Consider the following 19238-nt stretch of genomic DNA (forward strand, 5'->3'; position numbering starts at 1 on the left):
CTGTCTTGCTGCATTTCCTCCCCCATACCCACTGGTGTCCTTCAGCCTGCACACCAGCTTCTGCACAGAAATAATACTCTGTTAAAAAGCCTCCTGTGTATCCCACATTGCACTGTCTCTCCATTCTGTAGTTATTACATTCCTGTATTCCTTTTCCTTCCTCTTTTAATGGTTAGGCCTGATTCAAACTCACAGGGACGAACACACATCGTTCCCAGTGTAAAACACCATTAAATATGAGTAAGTGCATGATGCCTGACTTCCTCCAGCGCTGGGAAGGAGCAGTGCCCTGTGAGCATTCACATGGCAATGATTCGGAAGTGCGATGGTGCAGCTTCTGTGCTGACCTTGAGACCAACCCCAGCGCTGCCTTTTTTTGTCACAGCAAAGCAGAGCTGTGTGCGTGCTGGGAGGCAGGCTCCAAGCAAATGCCAGGTGTGTGTGACTCATAAACACTGTGCAGTACAGAGCAGTACAGTACAGATGAATATATATATATATATTTTCTGTTCCCCCCCACACTCTCCTTGCAGTGCTGCACTGAAATCAGATTTTCCTGCTGTATGATGCAGTATCTTAGTGTTGGACAATGTCTCTGTTTGCGGTGTAAATATCACGTCAGCTGAGCTGCCCGGAACTGAAATAACCCAACTCCATTGCTGTCATTTTCCTCATAAAGTCACCCTGCGTCACGTTGTGGATGGGGACAGCAGGCAGAGGGGGACACAGAGGGCTTGTCCCCTAGAATTGCTAGCATTGCCTCGGGCTGCTGCTCTGGTTTCTGAAGCCTTTATCTTCTGGAATGCCAGCCTTCCTCTAAAAGTCACGTTTCCCTTGCCTTGCTATCTCTGCTGCTTCTCCTATCTCACTGAGCTCACTGAACACAAATATCATAGTTCTAAATATGCGTGTAAATGAGGGGTGTGTTTCTTTCAGCCTTCGCTCAGCATTAATGACCAGTTTTTTCTGTAGCCACTGCAAACTCCCTGCTGAACCCAATGCTCTTGCTCTCCCATTATTCTTTTCTGTGTCACTTTGCCCATTGGATTTAATGTTCTGTGGGGACACTCAGTAGGTTCACTGCGGCTCCATTTCCTCTCTGTGCCAGCTGCATTGAATTTCCCTGTTACTCTAGTTTACTAATCTGGGCTTCCTTGCTTTCCCTCTCAACTCCTAGATCACAGTAAAATCCCCTGTCCCGAGGCAGGCCCTGCTCAGGAGATAAGCTCTGTGCCTTGCCCTGGCCTTGCTGGCACAGTGTCTCTTGCTCTCAGAGCCACCTAATCCTACACAATGAATTACGTGTGAAAGACCAAATTCAAAGAGCACTGCAATTATGAAGGCAAAAATGTGGGCGTTATGAAATGCCAGGTCTTGTGTAATTATAACTTGGCTGTTAAATGTTATTAGGTTTCATTACTCTGTATCATACTTTCCATGTGAGCGTAGCCTTGTTCAGTGCACGCAGTGGGGCAGCACCCTGCAAGCAACGTTTCTTCCCATCACACAGGGTTTGCCTGCTGCCTTGTTTCTGACAGGTGCTTTGTGTGAACCTGGTCCAGCACACAAGCTGTGTGTATCCACAAGGACAGCTATAACATCAAACACTTCAGAAGCATTTTCCTTCACAGCTTCCTTAGGGGGGCAGATATTGTCCTTAATTCATAGCTAAAAGAATGGAAGCAGTGTGTTGTGAAGTCTGAAACTGGTGCCCTCTGGTTTGGGGTGCTCCAAGCAGAAATACCTTTCATTTCAAATGTCATTCTTTGGTGTTTTTCTAGCGTTTGAGAACTGACGTAAACTGTTACGAATATCAGGAGACTGGTTTTTTCCCTAACTGTCTTCTTGAAAATGATTCTATGTTTTTGCTGATTTGAGTGTGTTTGGGTTTTTTTTGTTTGTTTGTTTTTAATAATTCTACCCAAAGCATCTTGTGTGGAAAACCTTGTGCCATAAACAGTTAAGCTGGCAGTGCTTTAGTAAGCAGCGCTTGTAATGGAAAGTGTTAGACAAGCTTGGCTGTAGGTGTCGTTGGTAGCGACGCGCTTCTGTTAGTCACTACCCTTAACACTATTTAAGTGTCTTTTGCCTGTCTGCAAATGCTGCATCTTGTGAAATAGGGAAAAGACTACAAGGCTGTGATATTTATAATAGAAAACAGAAGTAGGAATACATGAGCAACACAGGGCTTCTAGAAGGCTCTGTTAGGTGAAGGTTAGCCTAGAAAGGAACAGGATTCATTCTGAACTCTCTTAGGAGATGGGTTTTATGATTGGCTCAGGATGCAGTGATTCCAGATTAGCACCAAGTTATTCCACCGTACAGAACAGTTTTGTTGAGTGAGTATCATGTAATTACATCCCCGGTACCATTACCCAATTCTTACTGTGCTTCCAAAAGACACCCTACAGTAGGTAATACCTTTCCCCTCGGTTTCAAGCTGCGTAAATGTTTGCCTCATCGCTGACATTTGTTTCCTCTTTCATACTTTTCAGATATGTGCCATCATTGGGGGAACATTTACTGTAGCTGGGATCCTTGACTCCTGCATTTTCACAGCATCAGAAGCCTGGAAGAAGATCCAGCTGGGGAAAATGCAGTAGCAGTGAAACTCTAAACTAAGTCTTCAAGGACAGGAGCAAAGATTGAGAAACCTACCACTACCTGTTTTTGTCTTTATTTTCTGTTTGATTGAATCAGTGCGTTTTTCTCTAATCAGGCTGTTCAGTGAAGACCTCTTCAACTAATCAAAGAAATCTCCACGCATTTCAGAGCTCTGAGAGCACAACAACAAAAATGAATGCAATCATGTCTTGGATTTCAATTCTGTACCCCCAGAAAGAGAGGTTGAAATGCCATATATGAAATACACTGTCTGATCTATGTAAGGATAATAGCATCTTCTTGGAGAGGTTCCTATGGCAGCATACAAGCTAGGTAGTAGATTGCAAAGAGTTAAGCTGTCTTGTGGCACTTATTGGAATGTGTTGGATTTGCATGATTAGACAATCGACTTACATATAAAGGCAGAATTATACATTAGGAAGGAATTCCACCCGTGGTGCCAAAAAGGTGATGTATCTGTTGGTGAGGAATGGAAAGTGTTAGTTCCCATAGCAGGCTTTAGAGACAGAGGGCAGAAATAACATCAAGAAATGTCACATGCTTTTATGGAAAGCTCTTCGGTTCAGATATGGCCTTTTTCATTCAATGAGGAAATTTGAGGAGGAAATCATCCCCCAGCTACCTTTCCCTGGACGATTTGTGGTCCAGGCAGAGGAAGGTCTTTTACTCTGGATGTAAAAGTGATTCCATTTCTTCCCAGAAACTGAATATCCAGTCTTGTGTTTACAGGTGGCATGAAGTAAAAACCAAACCGAGCAGCACAGTTTTATGTGGCCTTTGCTTTGAAAGGGAGTAGTTGTCTTTACGGTGTTAGCTTTTATTCTTTCTTCTCCCGGTTTTCTTCTCGTTGGGTTTTTTTTACTATTATTTTAAACACAGACCACCCAGAGATCTGGACTCAGCACTTCTGCATCATTATCACTGTTGTTATTTTGGAAAGCAGTTTTCCATTCTGTGTGTTCAGAAAACAAAACAGCGCAGCCTTCTGGATGAACGAGCAACAGGCTTACTGTCTTGCTCCGTGTGTGTATATTGAATATACACCTGGACAACACAGAAGTCTGTCTTTTCACGGTTTAAGGTGCCTACCTGTTTCTTTCCTATTCAGCCAGGCATCTTTTCTGAGCCCTACACTGACACTGTTCACCCACAGGTACAGCAGGGCAGGCATTCCCACAAACACCCCTGCTACTTGTTCTGTTCTATTCCTTGAAGTGGTACTGAACTTCCGTGCCCATTTGTTCAGGCCTTGTCTTCTGAGCCCTCCAGTAACTGGAGGCACAAGGGGAGAACTATTGCCAGGTGCGGCTTGCATGCAATGGTTGACGTGAGTTCACTACAAAGTAGACCAATGCCCACTGGTGCATTTTCCATAGCCTCCTAGATGTTCCTCGGTTAGTAACTGTCTCTGCATGCTTTGTATGTGTCTGAGCTGAAGATACATGGATTTTAAGCGTTCCAGAATGGATAAAAATCCTTAAATCAATGCTATAAATTCTAAGACGGGTGCGGGATTTCTCTTAGGTAGCGTTTACTGTCCATTGCCCTTTCCTGGAGGCAAAAGTATCCAAACATCATGTTGGAATGATACGAATCTTTGAATTATCAGTGTTAACTCTAGAGTCAGATGCATTTCAGAAGTATTCCCAATACGTGTCTGTTGAAATTGTCCCATTGCTTTGGAAGGTCTCCAGTTTTATCCACAGACACATAACAAAGAAAAATGAAAAGGCCAACAAATCTCACCCCCCCCCCCCAATTCTCTGCCCTGTAGTGACTTCTGACAAGTTACAGCATTGGAATTATTCCCTGTTCTTATTATGGACCGATGGCTGTTCCTTTAGGTGTAAACTGGATTGTGTAACTTCCTGTATCTGTTAATGTACGGATAGATTTTATACTTTTTTTGTTTTTTTTCCATTTACAAAAATCAACTTGAAAACGAGATGTTTGTCTTCATTTCGATGCGCGTCCGTCTGTCCATGAACAGAACCCACGAGGTGGCAGCGATACCTGCTGGCAGCCTGGGGTTTTCCCATTGCAATTCCTGCTTGCTGCTGCCTGAAGGATTCCCTCCAACCCACTGCCACCAACTGAAGCTTAAAGCAAAACCATCCTCGTCTTTCCCCCTTGATTGTGCTGAATCTTTGCTTATACCTTGTGGATTACAAGGGTGTCATTTTAACGTGTGCTTTTCTTGCCCTCCTCTCTCTGGATGTAGCGCTGCAGTCCCAGCTGGTTCTTTAAACCAGATCACTGGGATGGTTTGGCTTTTATTGGAAGTAACAGATGCATCCTTCAGTTCAGTGTGTCGGCTTTCGCTGCCAAAACGTCCGCTGCCATCCCGTCATAAATCACGTTTGTTGTGTTAAATGTGGGGATCAAATTGTACTCAACTTCTGGCAAAAGAAACGGCCTGTACCTCAGTTCTGTGAGTGAAGCCTCTGAGTGCTGCCAAGCCAAGGTTGGCTTTGGGGCCTGCAGTACCTTGCGGCACACTTACCCCTTGGATGTGGCCGGCTGCATCACGTAACATTGCTGCACCATTTGCTTACAGAAGCATTCACTTGCACTCTCTCCAGATATGAAGGTGATGTTACTGCTGTAGCAGCACTGCCCCGTGCACCTGGTGTCATTGCATTTCACTTCTAGTCTCAAACACGTTCTAGGCACAAAAGGAGCACAGCTACGCTTTTAAACATCAACGCAAGCAAAAATGTTTTCAATCCACAGTGGAAGGAAAACCATTTTTGTAGGTGTTCATCCATATGCTTGAATTCGCTCCTTCCAATCAGTGTTTTGACAGAAGGATTTGTGGTTTCCCAAGAGAAATAACCCTGTAGGAAGTAAAACACGTACAGCTTGTGTATGTGCCGGTTTAAATAAGCCTCTCAAGCTACGCTCCATCATGCAGCTCCATCATAGGATGCTGTGCAGTGCTGGGGTTAGAACTGCAGCTCTATTTCTCAACAGTCCTTGGGAGGAGGGGCAGGGGGGCAGGGATTGTCATCCAAGGCAGCGTGTGAAGCACAAGGCTCTGATATTTTTACATTGGAGTTTATTAAGGAGCCCTCAAAAAGTTTCCCTTTTAATTTGCAACCTGATGGTAACAAACTATTGGCTTTATTTTATTTTATTTTATTTTATTTTTTAAGTTCTGTAATGAAAAATAAAACTCTTCCGTGTCCGGATTGGCTTCTTGTTGCAAAATCAACGTAAAAGGGGTTTTGTGGTTTGGTTTTAATTCATATTTCAATGAACTGAGCGTTATCACAGGATGGAATCACTTCAGGCCGGGTCACCCTGCAGAAAGTTGCTATAAGTTTCTGTTGTAATCAGCACTGAGTCATGTCTGGATGTCCAGAGCTGGGTTTGAACAGTGTCCTCACCTCTATTCATTGCTTTGGATGAGGTGTTTTGCTTCTCTCACTTGGTGTTGAAGTAACTCCCCTTTGTCCTCCTTTAATACCCTTTCAGCCTTTACTTCACAAAGCGTTTGGTAACGCATTGAGGCCATTAGCAAAGACGAAACGTTCCACGCAGTGAATTTGGACACCACGTCTGGTGCCAAGTGGGATTGCTCCTGCCTGCCAATGGGAACCCGCAGCCCCCCGAGGTGCTGTGCTCTCTGAGGGTGGTTTGGGGCATTTCTGTCAGCAGCACTTTGTGCTTTGAGGTTGAAAATAAACTTGTGCCCAGGGAGAGCAACAGCAAAGTAACCACACAGTATCTATGGGGATGAATGCCGGCTGCATCTCGCAGCTGCAGGCCGGGTACCGCAGCCTTGCACAGTTGACCTCCGGCCGCAAGGGGGCGCAATCCGGCTCCGTCTCCTTAGGCGCGGGTCCCGCGGCCGCTTGCGGAAGCGGAAGTGCTTCATCCTTCTCTTTCCGGGCGACCGTCGCGGAGGCTGCAGCGGGTGAGGCTTCCGCGCTCGGGGCGAACCTTCCCAATCCGCCGCCATCCGCCGCGTGTTGGCCCCGAGCTGCTCCCCGGTGCCCGAGCCGGGATTGGGGCTCCGCGGCGGCCCCGGTGGGGCCCGGTCGAGGAAACGAGAGGGGGGCGGGAGATGGTTCGGTCTCGTCGGGCCTTATTGCTGCCGCCGTGCGGCCCGAGCCTTCCCGGGAGCTGCTGGTGGGGGAACGGGCTGGTTGGGTGCAGCTGCCACAAGCCATTGCGAGCTGGAGGAGAACAGATGTGCCGCGCTGTGTGCTGCAGGGGCTGCTGTTATGTCTTATTAGGGATCCTTTGTGAGCAGCGAGTCAGGGGAAGCCTGCAGTGCATGGCCTGTTCTTAAACAAAACAGCTGTACAGCAGCAATAAAGCCAGTCAAATTAATAAAGCCAGACAGGCGTCCTGACTTGTGTCTGCAGGAACTCTGTTACACGAAGCTGTCTTGAGTGCACACAGGCCCATCTGTCAGTGCATGGAGTCGTGGCTTAAACCTTGTTTGAAATCTAAGTTGGCTGGATATACCAATTGGGAACGAGAGTAAAAGCATTAAGTGTAGCTGTAACATCTTTAAGTTCTGGTTTGCTTTACGTGTGGTGATGATCAGCGTGAGGTACGAGTCCCTCAAACTGCTTTTCTTGGTGCAGCCAAAATGAAGATCAATCCATTCGTGACTTCGGACCGCAGCAAGAACCGCAAGCGGCACTTCAATGCCCCGTCCCACATCAGGAGGAAGATCATGTCCTCCCCGCTGTCCAAGGAGCTGCGGCAGAAATACAACGTGCGCTCCATGCCCATCCGCAAGGATGATGAAGTCCAGGTAGCTGCGATGTCTGATGTTTTAAGTCATGCTTTTTAATCAGGTTTTGCTTTCTTAGCACCGCAGTCGTTTATAGAACGTTGTCACAACTCTCGTGAGAGCAAGAATTGATGTAGTCAGTGATTTGTCCTGTTGAGTGTTTCCTGACCTCACATCAGTGAGATGGGAGATAAAATGAGCCCCGTTTGCTGGGGATCACTTCAATTGTCCAGTAATTCATCTCTTCTGACACAATTAGAGTCTGCAGTTCTGCTTTCCAATTAAGATAATTACATCGTGTTCCTTAAGCTCTGATCATTGCTACGGGAGTGTTCTGGATGTCCTGGGAAAGAATCCTTTGTATCTCCTTATTTAGGTTGTCCGGGGACATTACAAAGGGCAGCAGATTGGGAAAGTGGTCCAGGTGTACAGGAAGAAATACGTCATCTACATTGAGCGTGTGCAGCGGGAGAAGGCCAACGGCACCACCGTGCACGTGGGAATCCATCCCAGCAAGGTACGGGGAGCGAGGGGAGCTCTGCAGGGCACTGGGGGACCTGGCTGGATACTGAAGAAACTGCTGCTTGCACGGGTAGAACTTTGTTACTGCCCGTGGAATAATGGATTGAAATGGCTTGGGGTGTGCATTAGTAATAAACAAGGAGGTTGCTTACGTGCTAACAGAGAAGTAATGGTTAAAAGCAGGAGCTTTCTGAGGCCTGTTTGGCGGAGTGGCCACAAGCTGCGGGATGTTCCAACAATACTTTCTGGAAGAGGTTTGAGTTCATAAAACATGGATTATTTAGGGGATGGGTCACTTAGAACAGTCCTTTAGCTGTTCTACACGGCATGTGCACTGATTCAGGAGGTGGCCGAGATGTTTAAATAGACGCTCAGAATGGTGACGTGTGACAGCTGTGCACTAATCTCGTCTGGTTTCAGCACGGAGTGATTTCAAGGACTCATAGAATCACTGAAGTTGAGAAAGACCTTTAAGATCCTCTATTCCAGATGTGCACCTGTGGGCAATATTTCCCCTGTGACCACGTCCCTCAGTGCCACATCTGAATGGTTCTTCAATGCCTCCAGGGATGGTGGCTCATTCACCTCCCTGCGCAGCCTGTTGTAACACAAGAAGGAATACACCTGGTGTATCTTGAGGCCAGTTGTAGAGAGCAGTCAGGTCTCCCTTGTGTCTCTCTAAACAACCCCAGCTCCCTCCACCACTCATAGGGGCTGTGCTCCAGACCCCCTCACAGCTTCACTGCCCTTCATCAGACACACTCCAGGGCTTCAGTGTATTTCTTGTAGCGAGGAGCCCATAACTCAACACGGTACTTGATGTGCAGCTTCAATAGAGCTGAGTACGGGGGAACAAGCAGCTCCTGTTCCTGCTGGCAGCACTATTTCTGGTACAAGCTGGGATGCCATTGGCCACCTGGGCACACTGCTGGCTCGTGTTCAGCATAGGCCAACACCCCCAGGTCTGTTCCTTCTGCTGCCCCAAGCTGTAGCTCTACCTGGGGTTGTGGCCAAGGAGAGCACCCAGCATTTGTTCGTGGTGAACTTCATCCCGTTGGCCTCGGCCCAGCCATCCTGCAACGTTTAGAGTTGGTACAAACCTGGCAAAGCCTGTTTAGGCCATAATAGCAAAGCATTCAAAGAGAGCAGGAAGCCTGGCCAGAAACCTGGTTTGAAGCAGATGAAATCAGAGCGCTCCAGTCCTGCCGTGTGGGCAATGTATACTGAAGTGCTGGCTGCAGCAGGTTTTCTGATCTAAATGGTTGTTATTAAGGGGAGAACAGAATGATCCCATAACAGCGGGTTGTGTACAGTGATCACAATCGAGGCACAAGGTGACATTGTGCTGGAACCAGTGTATGTATCATTGTATCATTGGGTATTACAGCTTTGGCTTGCAGTGCTGAAGCCCCGTGTTCTTCCCTGTGCAGGTGGTGATCACAAGGCTAAAACTGGACAAAGACCGCAAGAAGATCTTGGAGCGCAAAGCAAAGTCTCGCCAGGTCGGCAAAGAAAAGGGCAAATACAAGGAAGAAACGATCGAAAAGATGCAAGAGTAGATGGCTTTTCTATTGGACGCCATTAAAAGAACTGCTAAAATTCACCCTGCTGTTGTGTGTTCTCCTTTGGGAGGTTTGGCTGCAGGTGTCGCAATGCTCTGGTGCTGGTTTCGGAGCTGGCTGGGCTCGTTGTGCCCATTGCTCTCCCTGGACTCGCTCCGTTCTGTCGGACTCGCTCCGTTCTGTCGGTGCCCCGGGGCTGCGCTGCGGAAGGGTTCAGCCCTCCCACAGGAGCCGCCCGGCGCTCTGATGACGTCGCGGCCGCTGATTGGTCGGCGGGGCGGAGCGTCGCTCTGAGACGCCGCGCTCGGTCGCCGCCCGCCGCTCCGCTCCGCCGCAGCCCCGCCATGGCGTACGGTGGCCTGACGGTGCCCATCATCGTCATGACCGTCTTCTGGGGGGTGGTCGGCGGCGTCCTGCCGTGGCTCGTGCCCAAGGGGCCCAACCGCGGGTGAGTGGCCGGAAGGCGGCGGGCTCCTTCTTCTCCATCCCCGTAACGGCGACCGCGGGCCCGGCCGTGCGGCTCCGCGCCCTTGTGGCCGCCCGGGCCGCGGCCTCGCACCGCACGGCGTGGTTCGGGCCGTAACGGAACCCGGGCGGCCTTGCGGGCGCGGCTTCCTCTTCCCTCCCGCTGCTGACCTTGGCCTTCCCGGCCCGCAGCGCAGGGAGGGGCTGCAGGAGCCGCTGCGGGTCTCAGAGCGAAGGCCGGGCAGGAGGAGCCACGTTCTGTCCGTCTCTTCCCTCCAGGACGCAATGTCTGCTTGTCGCTCCCTCTCTCTGCCATCCCTCTGCTCCGCAGGTACTAACGCCACTCTCTCTCCGTTGTTTAACCCTGTCGAACCTTGTCTCTCCTGTCTTACCATGAAGGATCTGGCCTCAGCCCCATCCTTTCATCTTGGCTGTTTGCTGCCTCTTTTGGGCCTGAAGTGGGTTTTGTGCCTGGAACCTTTTCTGTTCTCAGGAATGGCTTTGAAGTATCTTCTAGATGTGTCCCGAAGCTTTGGGAAGGGGCAGCAGCAGGTGACCTCCAGTTCTTCCCACATTTGATCATTGAACAAATGCAACTGGAGCGTTGCTGTCTCCTGACGCTACAGTAACACTGTATATGCTGATTACTTTTCATCTTAAAGAAGAAAATCCAACCAGAAACACCCCCAGAAAGCGGTGTTGGGTTCGGCTGATTCATTTTCTAGCAGAAGTCAACATAGATCTGAACTGGCCCACGGCTTTGCATTGCCTGGGTTGTTAACGTTTCCAGGCAGTGCCTCCTGGCTGTGGCACTGCCTGCAGAGGGCCGCTCCTGCAGCTCCGTGCAGGCTGTGCAGCTCCGTAGGCTCAGTTTGGGAGCAGACCAGTTGATTGTTGGTGTGAGAACTCTTTGAATCTGTGTCACAAAGGAGCTGGGTGTTGCTGTCTTAGCAAGTGTGGCTGCTCAGTCCAGGGGTAGGTGTGTAGAAGGGAAATCCCTTTAGGGAAGAAGTAAGAAACAACCCTCCATTTTCCCACTGAGTTCTATGGGCTGTATGGATCACCTCGATGTTAGAAGCCCTCATTCCCTTCCCTCCCATTTCAAGATGGTTTGTGTGCAAAGCTGCAGATTCATTTCTCTGCCTGTCTCAGGAGAAAACAGTTTATTGTTGGCATCAGAAAATCCAGCTCTGATAACTCGCTGGTGCACGTGGCTGTGAGATGGAGCGAGGACACTGCAGAAGGTTTAACTCTTGCTGTACTTCCCCCTGGCCAGGCTGTGTCAGTTGTGCCCAGCCACGGCCTCTGCAGCCTGCTCAGCTGGGAGAACTTAGAGTGCTGATGCTGAGTCAGTTGCATGTGATCAAAGCAGAACTCATTGCTGCTGGTTATTCATATGGATCTTGTGGTCAGTCATAACATGAGACCTAACCTGCTGTGCCTTTCCTTCCTTTCCGCAGCGTTATCAACACTATGCTGGTGACGTGCGCTGTTTGCTGCTACCTGTTGTAAGTATAAATAACGCTTTGACTCTTAATCAAGGCACGTTTCCACTGCATGAAATTTAGCAAGAAACTTGAGAAAAACGAGTCAGGTTTTGACACGTGCTGTTCTGTCACACCTCTGAGCATTCCCTGCTCTAAAGGCCTCCAGTGCTGCCGAAGGAAATGTTTATATGGTGATGGAGACTGCAGTAAAATAAACCGGAATTCATCTGCTTGTCCTCTGACACCTGCATTGAGCCAAACTGTGTGTGCCACATCGCTTGTCACGCTTGTGATACTTTGCTATATTAATAAGTCCTGTTCTAAATGTGACCGCTACGTTCTGATGCTGCCTGCTTGCTCTGTATGACAATGATGAGTAGACGTGCACGCTGACTTACATTATTTATATGCTCCTCATAGCATGTGTTTGCCCAGAGCTGAGCCAGCTGTACCTGGGCTCTGCAGGAGAACTCAGCCTCCTCTCTCTGGATTTGTTTCTCTGTGTTCCAGGCTGGGCTGCCTGCAGCTGTACAGACCTTTGATTTATGTTAGTTATGTGGTATTCAGGCTTTATATAGGCTGCGAAGGCCTCCCTGTCCTGCACACCAATTATTTAGCAACCTCACCTTGTGCCAGATGCTTGTATAAGTGTGGGCTCCTGGGTGCTCCCTATCAGCGAGCTGCAGCGTTCGGGTGGCTGTAGGATTCTGCTGGCAGCATGTGGGGGAGTGCTTTCCTCGGTGCTGTTTAAGTTTCTGTTTCTCACTGAGGTTTTCCCTACGCTGTGTTTTAACAGAAATAGCCACCTACTCTTCCAAATTCCTCTCCGTTCAGGTTTTGTTCTGTTTCTTTTTGTCCTTGTTCTTTGAGGATGGGCAATGTCTGTGAAGTCAGGGCCCTGTGGCAGCCTCGGAACCCTCAGCATGGTGGTGTGGGGTTTGTGACGGAGCTCCTGAAGTATTTCACTCCTCAGTTCAGTGGCTTTTGCACTGAAGCAGATTCGTGGCAAATCTCAGCAGTGTGACTGATAATCTGCTTTTACCTGTCAGTGTCTGGGGGCTCCCCTGCCTTCATCTCATCTCTTGTAACTTGGGTTCCATGTTTCCTTTCTCCAGTTACACCGTGATAGAAGGGAAGCAGCACAATCTTACTAAGCTGTCGATAATTATGCCCAATTATAATGGAAGTTGTACATGAAATGCTCCAAAAGTAATGCCTGCTATTTATTTCCACGGAAACAGCAGCAGCTGCAAATAACACAGTAACACTGTGATAGAGCAAATGCTTGGCTGCAGATCACTGCTTCTCAACACCATCACCTCCATTAGCTGTGTGTTCTTACCAGCAATGAAGAAGAGCCTTCGTGCTGCAATCACAGAAATTGGACTCGATTTCTGTTAGCTGATTTTTGAAGTCAGTCTCATTCACTTTGCATGCATTTCTGTGTTTAGATTTAAGGGATCATTCCGAATAACCATGTTGATTGCATGGCATTAATTTGCTTATTCTCTGCAAGGGTTTTCCACGTGCGAGTGTGTACAGATGATGTACCCAGCACTCCTTGAAGGACAATATACAAGCCTCGGGAATCTGATAAAAGAAAAACCCAAGCATATGGAATTATTGCTGCAGAAATCCTGGGCTGCATCGTTTTGTGAGGTGCTCTTAAGGTCTGAATCTGTGTTGCTGTTTACAAAGCGGTGCCTGAAGCAGCGCCATGATATCCTGCTGCCGGAGGACAGGATGTCTGAGAAGCGATACGGTTTGCTGCTGATTCGTAGAGGATTAAAGGATGCCTGCCCAATTTGACATTTAAACAGAGATAACAGGACCTTAATTTGTAACACGCAGCACAGACAGATGGCGGTTATGGCAGAAGGACCTTTCAGAAATCTTTCTGGTAGAACAGAAGGGACTTTAATTTCCTTGTATGAGCCGGGTAATTAACAGTAGCGGTTGTAACCGGTATCCGGCAGAGCTGGAGGACCTGTGGGTGGCTTGAATGCCATACCTGATTTTAGCAGCTCAGGAACATGAGCTGTTGCATGCCAAGGCTCGCTTTGTTTGACTTGGAATGCTGCATTTTGTATTGTGTTGTCACGATACGTTGCTGTATCGAGCAGCATCATTTAAGCAATGTGTAAGGAAAGCTTTTCCCTGGCTTATCTTGAGTGCTGGGGAGCCACAGGGCTCAGTGCCTGGCTGTGCTTTCAGCCCTTTGGTGCCAGCAGCGTGAGGAGGAGGCGTGTGCTATTGTCCTGTAGTGCCACTGTGGCTCAGAGCTTTGGGCATCCAATACGGCCCCGACAAATGGCTTCTGGAAAGTGCCCGGTGCTTGCATGGAGCGCGGCTGTACAGCTGGGTCGTGCCAATACTCAGAATGTGCTTCCAGCTCATTTAATTCACAGCCATGCTGGGCTGCTCTTTGGACGCATGGAGAGGTGAGAGATTGGTGCACAGAGTTCCTTCAGTACAGCGGGAAGGAGAATAATGTGCTTTAACAGGCTTTTGGTGTTCCTGTCCTCCTCCCACTGCTGTTAGCTCAGGGTGCTGCAGGCAGATGGCACAGTGCTCCGGCACCCCTTTTTTCTGCCTCTAATTAACCACTGCAAAATAAATTCCCTGTGATTTCCAAGAGCTAATTTGCTTTTACCTTAATAGCAAACCTGAAGGATGTCAGCCTGCTGGCTGCTCCCGTTGGTACCTTGCTGCTGTTTCAGCTGCTCTGTGAATGCTGCTCTGTATTGCAAAGCTGTCATGGCCGATAGGCTGCTGCAGGCTCCGCTCTTCATTAACAGGAGCCCTAATTTGTGCAAAACTAAAAGCAGCACGGAACATAAAGATCTGCCAGTTGTAAGAGGACGGGTGCGTTTTCTTTAAGCCTGGCCAGCATCTTTCCCTGTGGCTGTTCCAGCTGCCTCCCAGCTGACCTGCGCCTCGTTTGCTGCTCAGAGCATCAAGGTTTGTGTGGAATTTTCCATGACTGCCTAAGCACTCTGATACATTTGTGGCAGCTCCCATTACAAAGCCGCTCTGCTTTTTCTCCTCCTTACAAAGCGTTCTAGAAATAGCAGATAGATGAACCAGTGCGCGCACTAAATGTGTTTATACAGTTAGGATTTAATGTAGATTTAAATCCCTGGAAGCATTCACAGCTCTTTCGGAACCTTGTAATATTTACAAAGCAAATGTATCTCGTAACAGTGGAGTATTTATTTCTGTTTAGCTTTCCTGGATGTTTTCCACAGGCTGCATTCCTCTTGTTCTGGGTGGTGGCTGTGGCTCCTGCGGTGCTGCTTTGTGAGCTGCTCCACTGACAGAATCCCTGGCTCAGACCACGGGGGTTAGTTGTCACATTGATTGATTATTACTTTTTGTTCCTGTGTGTTTTCTGAGGGCTCCTGCTCCAGGCTTACCAGAGGGGTCTGCAGTACCATGAAAATCATGGGAGTGAGAAAGAGTACTTTACTTATGTATTTTTTTCTGTCCTTCAAAGGATGCTTCAGAGGCACCAAGAAAAGGTCCAACTCTTTTCTGTTTCTATATTCTGAACTCACACGTTGCATGTATTTTTCCAAAGCAGTACACTGGAGAAATGCTGTCAGATGGTTCTGTGTGGCTGTGGGCTGATCGGGACCACTTCTATCAGGTGTGGGATGGTTCAGCATCAGGTCTTCATTGACTTCATCCAGTGTGTGTATCAGCTGGAGCATGACCTTGATACTGCACCTTCCAACACACTGTCTTTTCCCCTCTGATAGTACGTGTGCTTTGGCCCAGCCCTCCCTGTGCCATAAGCTTTGTCCTATGGCTGATGGTTCTCTCTCTCGGGTTGTTTGGTTGTCTTGCAGTTGGCTGATTGCAATTCTGGCTCAGCTCAACCCCCTCTTTGGGCCGCAGTTAAGCAATGAGACCATCTGGTACCTTAAAGTTCACTGGCCTTAAGGATGGCGGTTCCCTGCTGTGCTGCCCTGCACTGTCTAGGTGAGTATGGTCAGGTCTGTTAATGCGTTTGGTGTGTGAAATGGCTCAACAGCAGTGTAAGCTGGAGGGTTCGGAACTGCTGGGGTTTGGGGCTGAGAAAGCTCTTGTTTTAGAGATTGCAACCAAACAAATGCTGGCTGTTAATTTTGATCCTGTGCAGATTCTGCCTTTGCTGTCGTGTCCTGTGGTACTGCTTTCAGTAAACAGGTGTGTGTAGGGAAGGCACTACGTTATTCACCTTACCAAAAAACAACTGGGAGAGAAGTGTTCTCCTATTAGCAGCCAGCATAAGTGGATTTTCTCATCGTTACTAATGAAGCCTCTCATCCAAGCACCAATTCCCAAGGCAGAGGACAGTGCTGTCCATTCACTGGGGTAGTCTGAGTGAGAATTGCAGCGGTGGCCCTCAGACTCCTGTCAGTGCAGAGCATTAGCACCAACCTGCAGGCAGGTGGCCGCTCTCTTTCTAATGGTGGTATGAGCGACTTGAATGAAGATGAACCTGCTGCTGGAATACCACTGTGGTGTTTCTTGAGGCCTGTCCTGGTGTGACCTTATTAAAAGCAGCACTATGACTTTGGGTATCTCTGTGAGGGCAGCCTTTAGTATTAAACGTTGAAACAAAGGTTTTGTTGTGGAAAGAAGCACCCGTGGTTTTAGTTCTTGCACTGATAACATTTAGTAATTCAGCACACTTAGCTTTTTTTACCTATCTTGTTTCTGTGGGTTTTCTCCCACAGCAGTTCAGTTGCCTATTCCTCTGCTCTTATTGCTTTAATTTCTGTTCATAGAAGTCCAGCATCAGCAGACGAATGACAATTGATGTTCCAGTTCAATTAAATGCTGGCTGTAGAGCATTCCGTAAATCTACCATGAATCAAAGCTCCGCAGCTTCAAAGTAGGATACATCTGAGCTGTGGTAGCGTCAGACTGTGGGATGTGTGTATGTTTGCATCTCTTTTTTAAGCATCAAGCAGAAGCTAAAGGTAGACTTGGTCCTGCTTTGGGTGGAGGCTGTGTTTAATGCATCAGTCAAAGTGAATTTCCCAGGTGCATTTCCTCTGTGTGTTAACATAAAAGTAGTTGGCAGAAGCAGAGAGCAATCTATTCTGGTTCTGGGCACACAGATTCCTGAATCCCACGGTTCCCTGAGACCTAAAATTGAACTGTAGTTATCTGAACAAGTAGATGCTTTGGATTTTAAATGTGGGCTTATCTGGCTGGTAGATGAACCGTGTGTTGTTAGCAGCAAAGACAAACGGGAGTTGGGTTACAGAGTCTGTAGACTAAATGTCTGCAAAGAGGATCGGGGTTTACCCTGCTCTGCTCTCACCCCTTTGAGAGAAGTGTTTCCCAGGGAGCTGCAGTACATTTGCAGTGTGGAAGAGAGGGATCCGATGCAGTCTGGGTTGGACAGAACACTGATGTGAGGAGCTGACATTTGTAGGCTTTGAGTGGAGAATTCAAGTTGGATATAGAGCTCATTGTGTGATATGAAGTAGTGTTTTTTTATCTTAGATGTGTCTGGTTTCATTGACTTAATTCTGGAATGAAACGAAAGTTCATTTACGTTAGGAACAAGGCTGCTTTAAGAAAAAGTATAGGATGATGCTCCACTGTGAGGTACCGTGTTCTTTCTTGCCTTGATGCAGAAACAAGCTACTGCTGTCCATGCAGTGCTCTATGGTTGAATTAGAGTTACTTGTGCTGGGTGAGCCTGGCTGCAAGGAGGGGCTGCAGCGTCTGGCACTGCTGTGCGCTGATGCACTTAAAGGCTGTGGATGAGTTTCTCACTAGGCAGGAGCTGTCAGTTAGATTACATCTGAAGGAGCTGCGTTATCTCTCTGACATTGCACAGCACTCCATAAATGCACCCAACCATTGCTGGTTTTGACCAGTTATTTTTGGCTTTTAAGATGCGCTTTCGCAGCGTTGGAGTTGCGTACGCTGTATTCATTTCTGCCTCCGAATTGTGGATGGATGAATATGGGCAGGGTGCAGTTAAAGGGAATGAAATGGTATCTGCCAGGGAACAGAGACTGAGGTTAAAAAGGAAGATAAGTATAAGCGAACCTGTTTCGCTTTACTAGAAGAGCAGGCTGAAAAATACTTGTGGCATGCTTAGCACAGCCTAGTGAGGAGTGCCTGCAGATGCTGACTTGCTTGGTATTCCTCTGTGGTCGCTATCCCTCTAATTTAAATGGTGATGATGTCTGAGATGACTGTCTCTATAACCATGTTTGTGGCTTGAGAGCAGCGCATAAGAACACACAGCTGTACTACATATGGGTTTCTAGGCTCTTTCCTTTTAGTCAGTGAGATGTAATGCCTACTGAAGTTTGTCACTGCAGTCTGTGTTGCCAGACCAGGAACTGCCTTTATAGAGTGCAGAAGGTCCATCTAGATGACTGGATACTTTTACCACACATGTATTTAAACCTCTCTGGTGGCATAATAGTTCTGCCAGCTTATAGCATAACTAAAGACACATGCAGTAACTTCAGAAAATTGAGCCACGAAGAAAGAAAGGAAGGAGAGTCTGATCTCCTACAGTAAATGATCTACAGCTCTCAATGGTGTGTTTGTGGAATACAAATAGTTGTGGATAACTTCACAACTTCAACTAGTTAATCACCTCCACGGAAGCGAATAATTAATTGCCTTTTGCTTTGCAGGTAAAGAAGTGATTTCCTTCAGATGAAAAACCTCCACAGATCCAAAGATGCCCTTAACATACCTGGTTGGATACCAGTCCTGCATTAATGCCTTAACACGTATATTGTGCTTCAGAAGGCTTGTTGAAAAGCCCTCTATTTTTCCTACTTTACCACCTACCAGTGTGCCTAATCTAACTCCTCTTCAGTACTGTGCATTTTTATCTGTTAACTTCAGGTATGATTCAAGTTTTTACAGGGACGTTGCCAGCTCCCCTGTGCACTTGACTTGCTTTGTAGGAATGCTGCATCTCAGAGGTTTGTCTGTAGCTGTTCATTCCTGTTCTGTTTGACTGCACTTGAAAAGAAACGTCTTTAAGAGGAAATGAAACTGTATGAGGAGAGAGAACCAACGCGCCACATGTTGATGGCATTTATTTTTTAAAAGGAGCCGTGGGTTTTTGGGAAATGTGGTCTTAAATTTCTCATACCGGGAAATAAAAGTCATCTTCTGCTTTATATGGATTGCTCCGGTGCCGTGTTTTAACTCTTGGCGTTGTTTGAACTGTGCAGCAGTTAGCGGGGCGTTCAGCTGGGGACTGCAGCTGTGCAGGAGGGAGCTCCAAAAGAGAACAAAAAGACTGGTGAGTTCTGCAGGGAGCAGTGTTTGCTTGAGAGCCTTTCCTCAGTGAGAGAAGGGCTTAACTAGCAGAGATGATGGTTTGAATGGGGTGTAAATAATGCTTTTGATAGGAGGTGAATTTACCCCTTGGCCTTCTTGGGGTCACGTATAGTTGTAATAAGCAGTGTGGAGTGAGCAGAAGTCACAGCAGCGGTGTTAGATGGAGTGACACGTACATATGGGATGGGAGCACGTGGAGGAGCAGAGCCCACGTGGAGGGCTTCAGAAATACAACGCTTGCTTCCATTCACATCTACACATCTACTTTCTTACCTCCTTAAATCAAGTCCAGATACCCAGCAGCTTTGCCTGGCTTTGTTTTATTGTTGCACACAGGGACGACGGAGCATTTTTTTTTCCTTCTGAACACGCTGTTAACTTGTTTGGTGGGATGGTATCCATTACTGTACAGGAAATTCAGCAAGCCTTACACAAGGCAGTACACGGGGTAACCAGAAACAGGCAGCAGAAAGCAGTAACACTTGTTAGTGCAAGCAGGATGGCCGG

At 47.7% G+C, this 19238-nt stretch overlaps 3 protein-coding genes across 3 annotated transcripts in view; all 3 read left to right on the forward strand.

Annotated features, from left to right (window-relative positions):
* Positions 1 to 5813, forward strand: part of ERGIC1 (endoplasmic reticulum-golgi intermediate compartment 1) — a 51829-nt gene extending 46016 nt beyond the window's left edge. Inside the window, exon 10 of the mRNA XM_072348391.1 lies at positions 2496 to 5813. Coding sequence (XP_072204492.1) covers positions 2496 to 2603 — 108 coding nt within the window. The 3' untranslated portion in view covers positions 2604 to 5813. The remainder of the gene's footprint in view (positions 1 to 2495) is intronic.
* Positions 5814 to 6484: 671 nt separating this feature from the next.
* RPL26L1 (ribosomal protein L26 like 1) lies at positions 6485 to 9500 on the forward strand. The gene is made up of 4 exons (XM_072348211.1): positions 6485 to 6544; positions 7224 to 7396; positions 7752 to 7892; positions 9328 to 9500. The coding sequence occupies exons 2-4, from the start codon at positions 7229 to 7231 to the stop codon at positions 9454 to 9456; spliced, it is 438 nt and encodes a 145-aa protein (XP_072204312.1). The 5' UTR covers positions 6485 to 6544; positions 7224 to 7228; the 3' UTR covers positions 9457 to 9500.
* Positions 9501 to 9741: 241 nt separating this feature from the next.
* ATP6V0E1 (ATPase H+ transporting V0 subunit e1) lies at positions 9742 to 18568 on the forward strand. The gene is made up of 4 exons (XM_072348629.1): positions 9742 to 9907; positions 11385 to 11432; positions 15263 to 15395; positions 18071 to 18568. The coding sequence occupies exons 1-3, from the start codon at positions 9804 to 9806 to the stop codon at positions 15354 to 15356; spliced, it is 246 nt and encodes an 81-aa protein (XP_072204730.1). The 5' UTR covers positions 9742 to 9803; the 3' UTR covers positions 15357 to 15395; positions 18071 to 18568.
* Positions 18569 to 19238: the final 670 nt, after the last annotated feature.

The sequence above is a fragment of the Excalfactoria chinensis genome, chromosome 13 (genome assembly GCF_039878825.1).
Source record: "Excalfactoria chinensis isolate bCotChi1 chromosome 13, bCotChi1.hap2, whole genome shotgun sequence".
Taxonomy (NCBI): domain Eukaryota; kingdom Metazoa; phylum Chordata; class Aves; order Galliformes; family Phasianidae; genus Excalfactoria; species Excalfactoria chinensis.

Excerpts from the sequence above, each read along its gene's own strand:
- RPL26L1 (XM_072348211.1), top strand. The coding sequence starts at position 7,229 with ATGAAGATCAATCCATTCGTGACTTCGGACCGCAGCAAGAACCGCAAG. Across the intron at positions 7,397-7,751 it reads GCAAGGATGATGAAGTCCAG|GTTGTCCGGGGACATTACAA; the intron begins GTAGCTGCGATG and ends CTCCTTATTTAG. Across the intron at positions 7,893-9,327 it reads TGGGAATCCATCCCAGCAAG|GTGGTGATCACAAGGCTAAA; the intron begins GTACGGGGAGCG and ends TTCCCTGTGCAG.
- ATP6V0E1 (XM_072348629.1), top strand. The coding sequence starts at position 9,804 with ATGGCGTACGGTGGCCTGACGGTGCCCATCATCGTCATGACCGTCTTC. Across the intron at positions 9,908-11,384 it reads CCCAAGGGGCCCAACCGCGG|CGTTATCAACACTATGCTGG; the intron begins GTGAGTGGCCGG and ends TCCTTTCCGCAG. Across the intron at positions 11,433-15,262 it reads GCTGTTTGCTGCTACCTGTT|TTGGCTGATTGCAATTCTGG; the intron begins GTAAGTATAAAT and ends GTTGTCTTGCAG.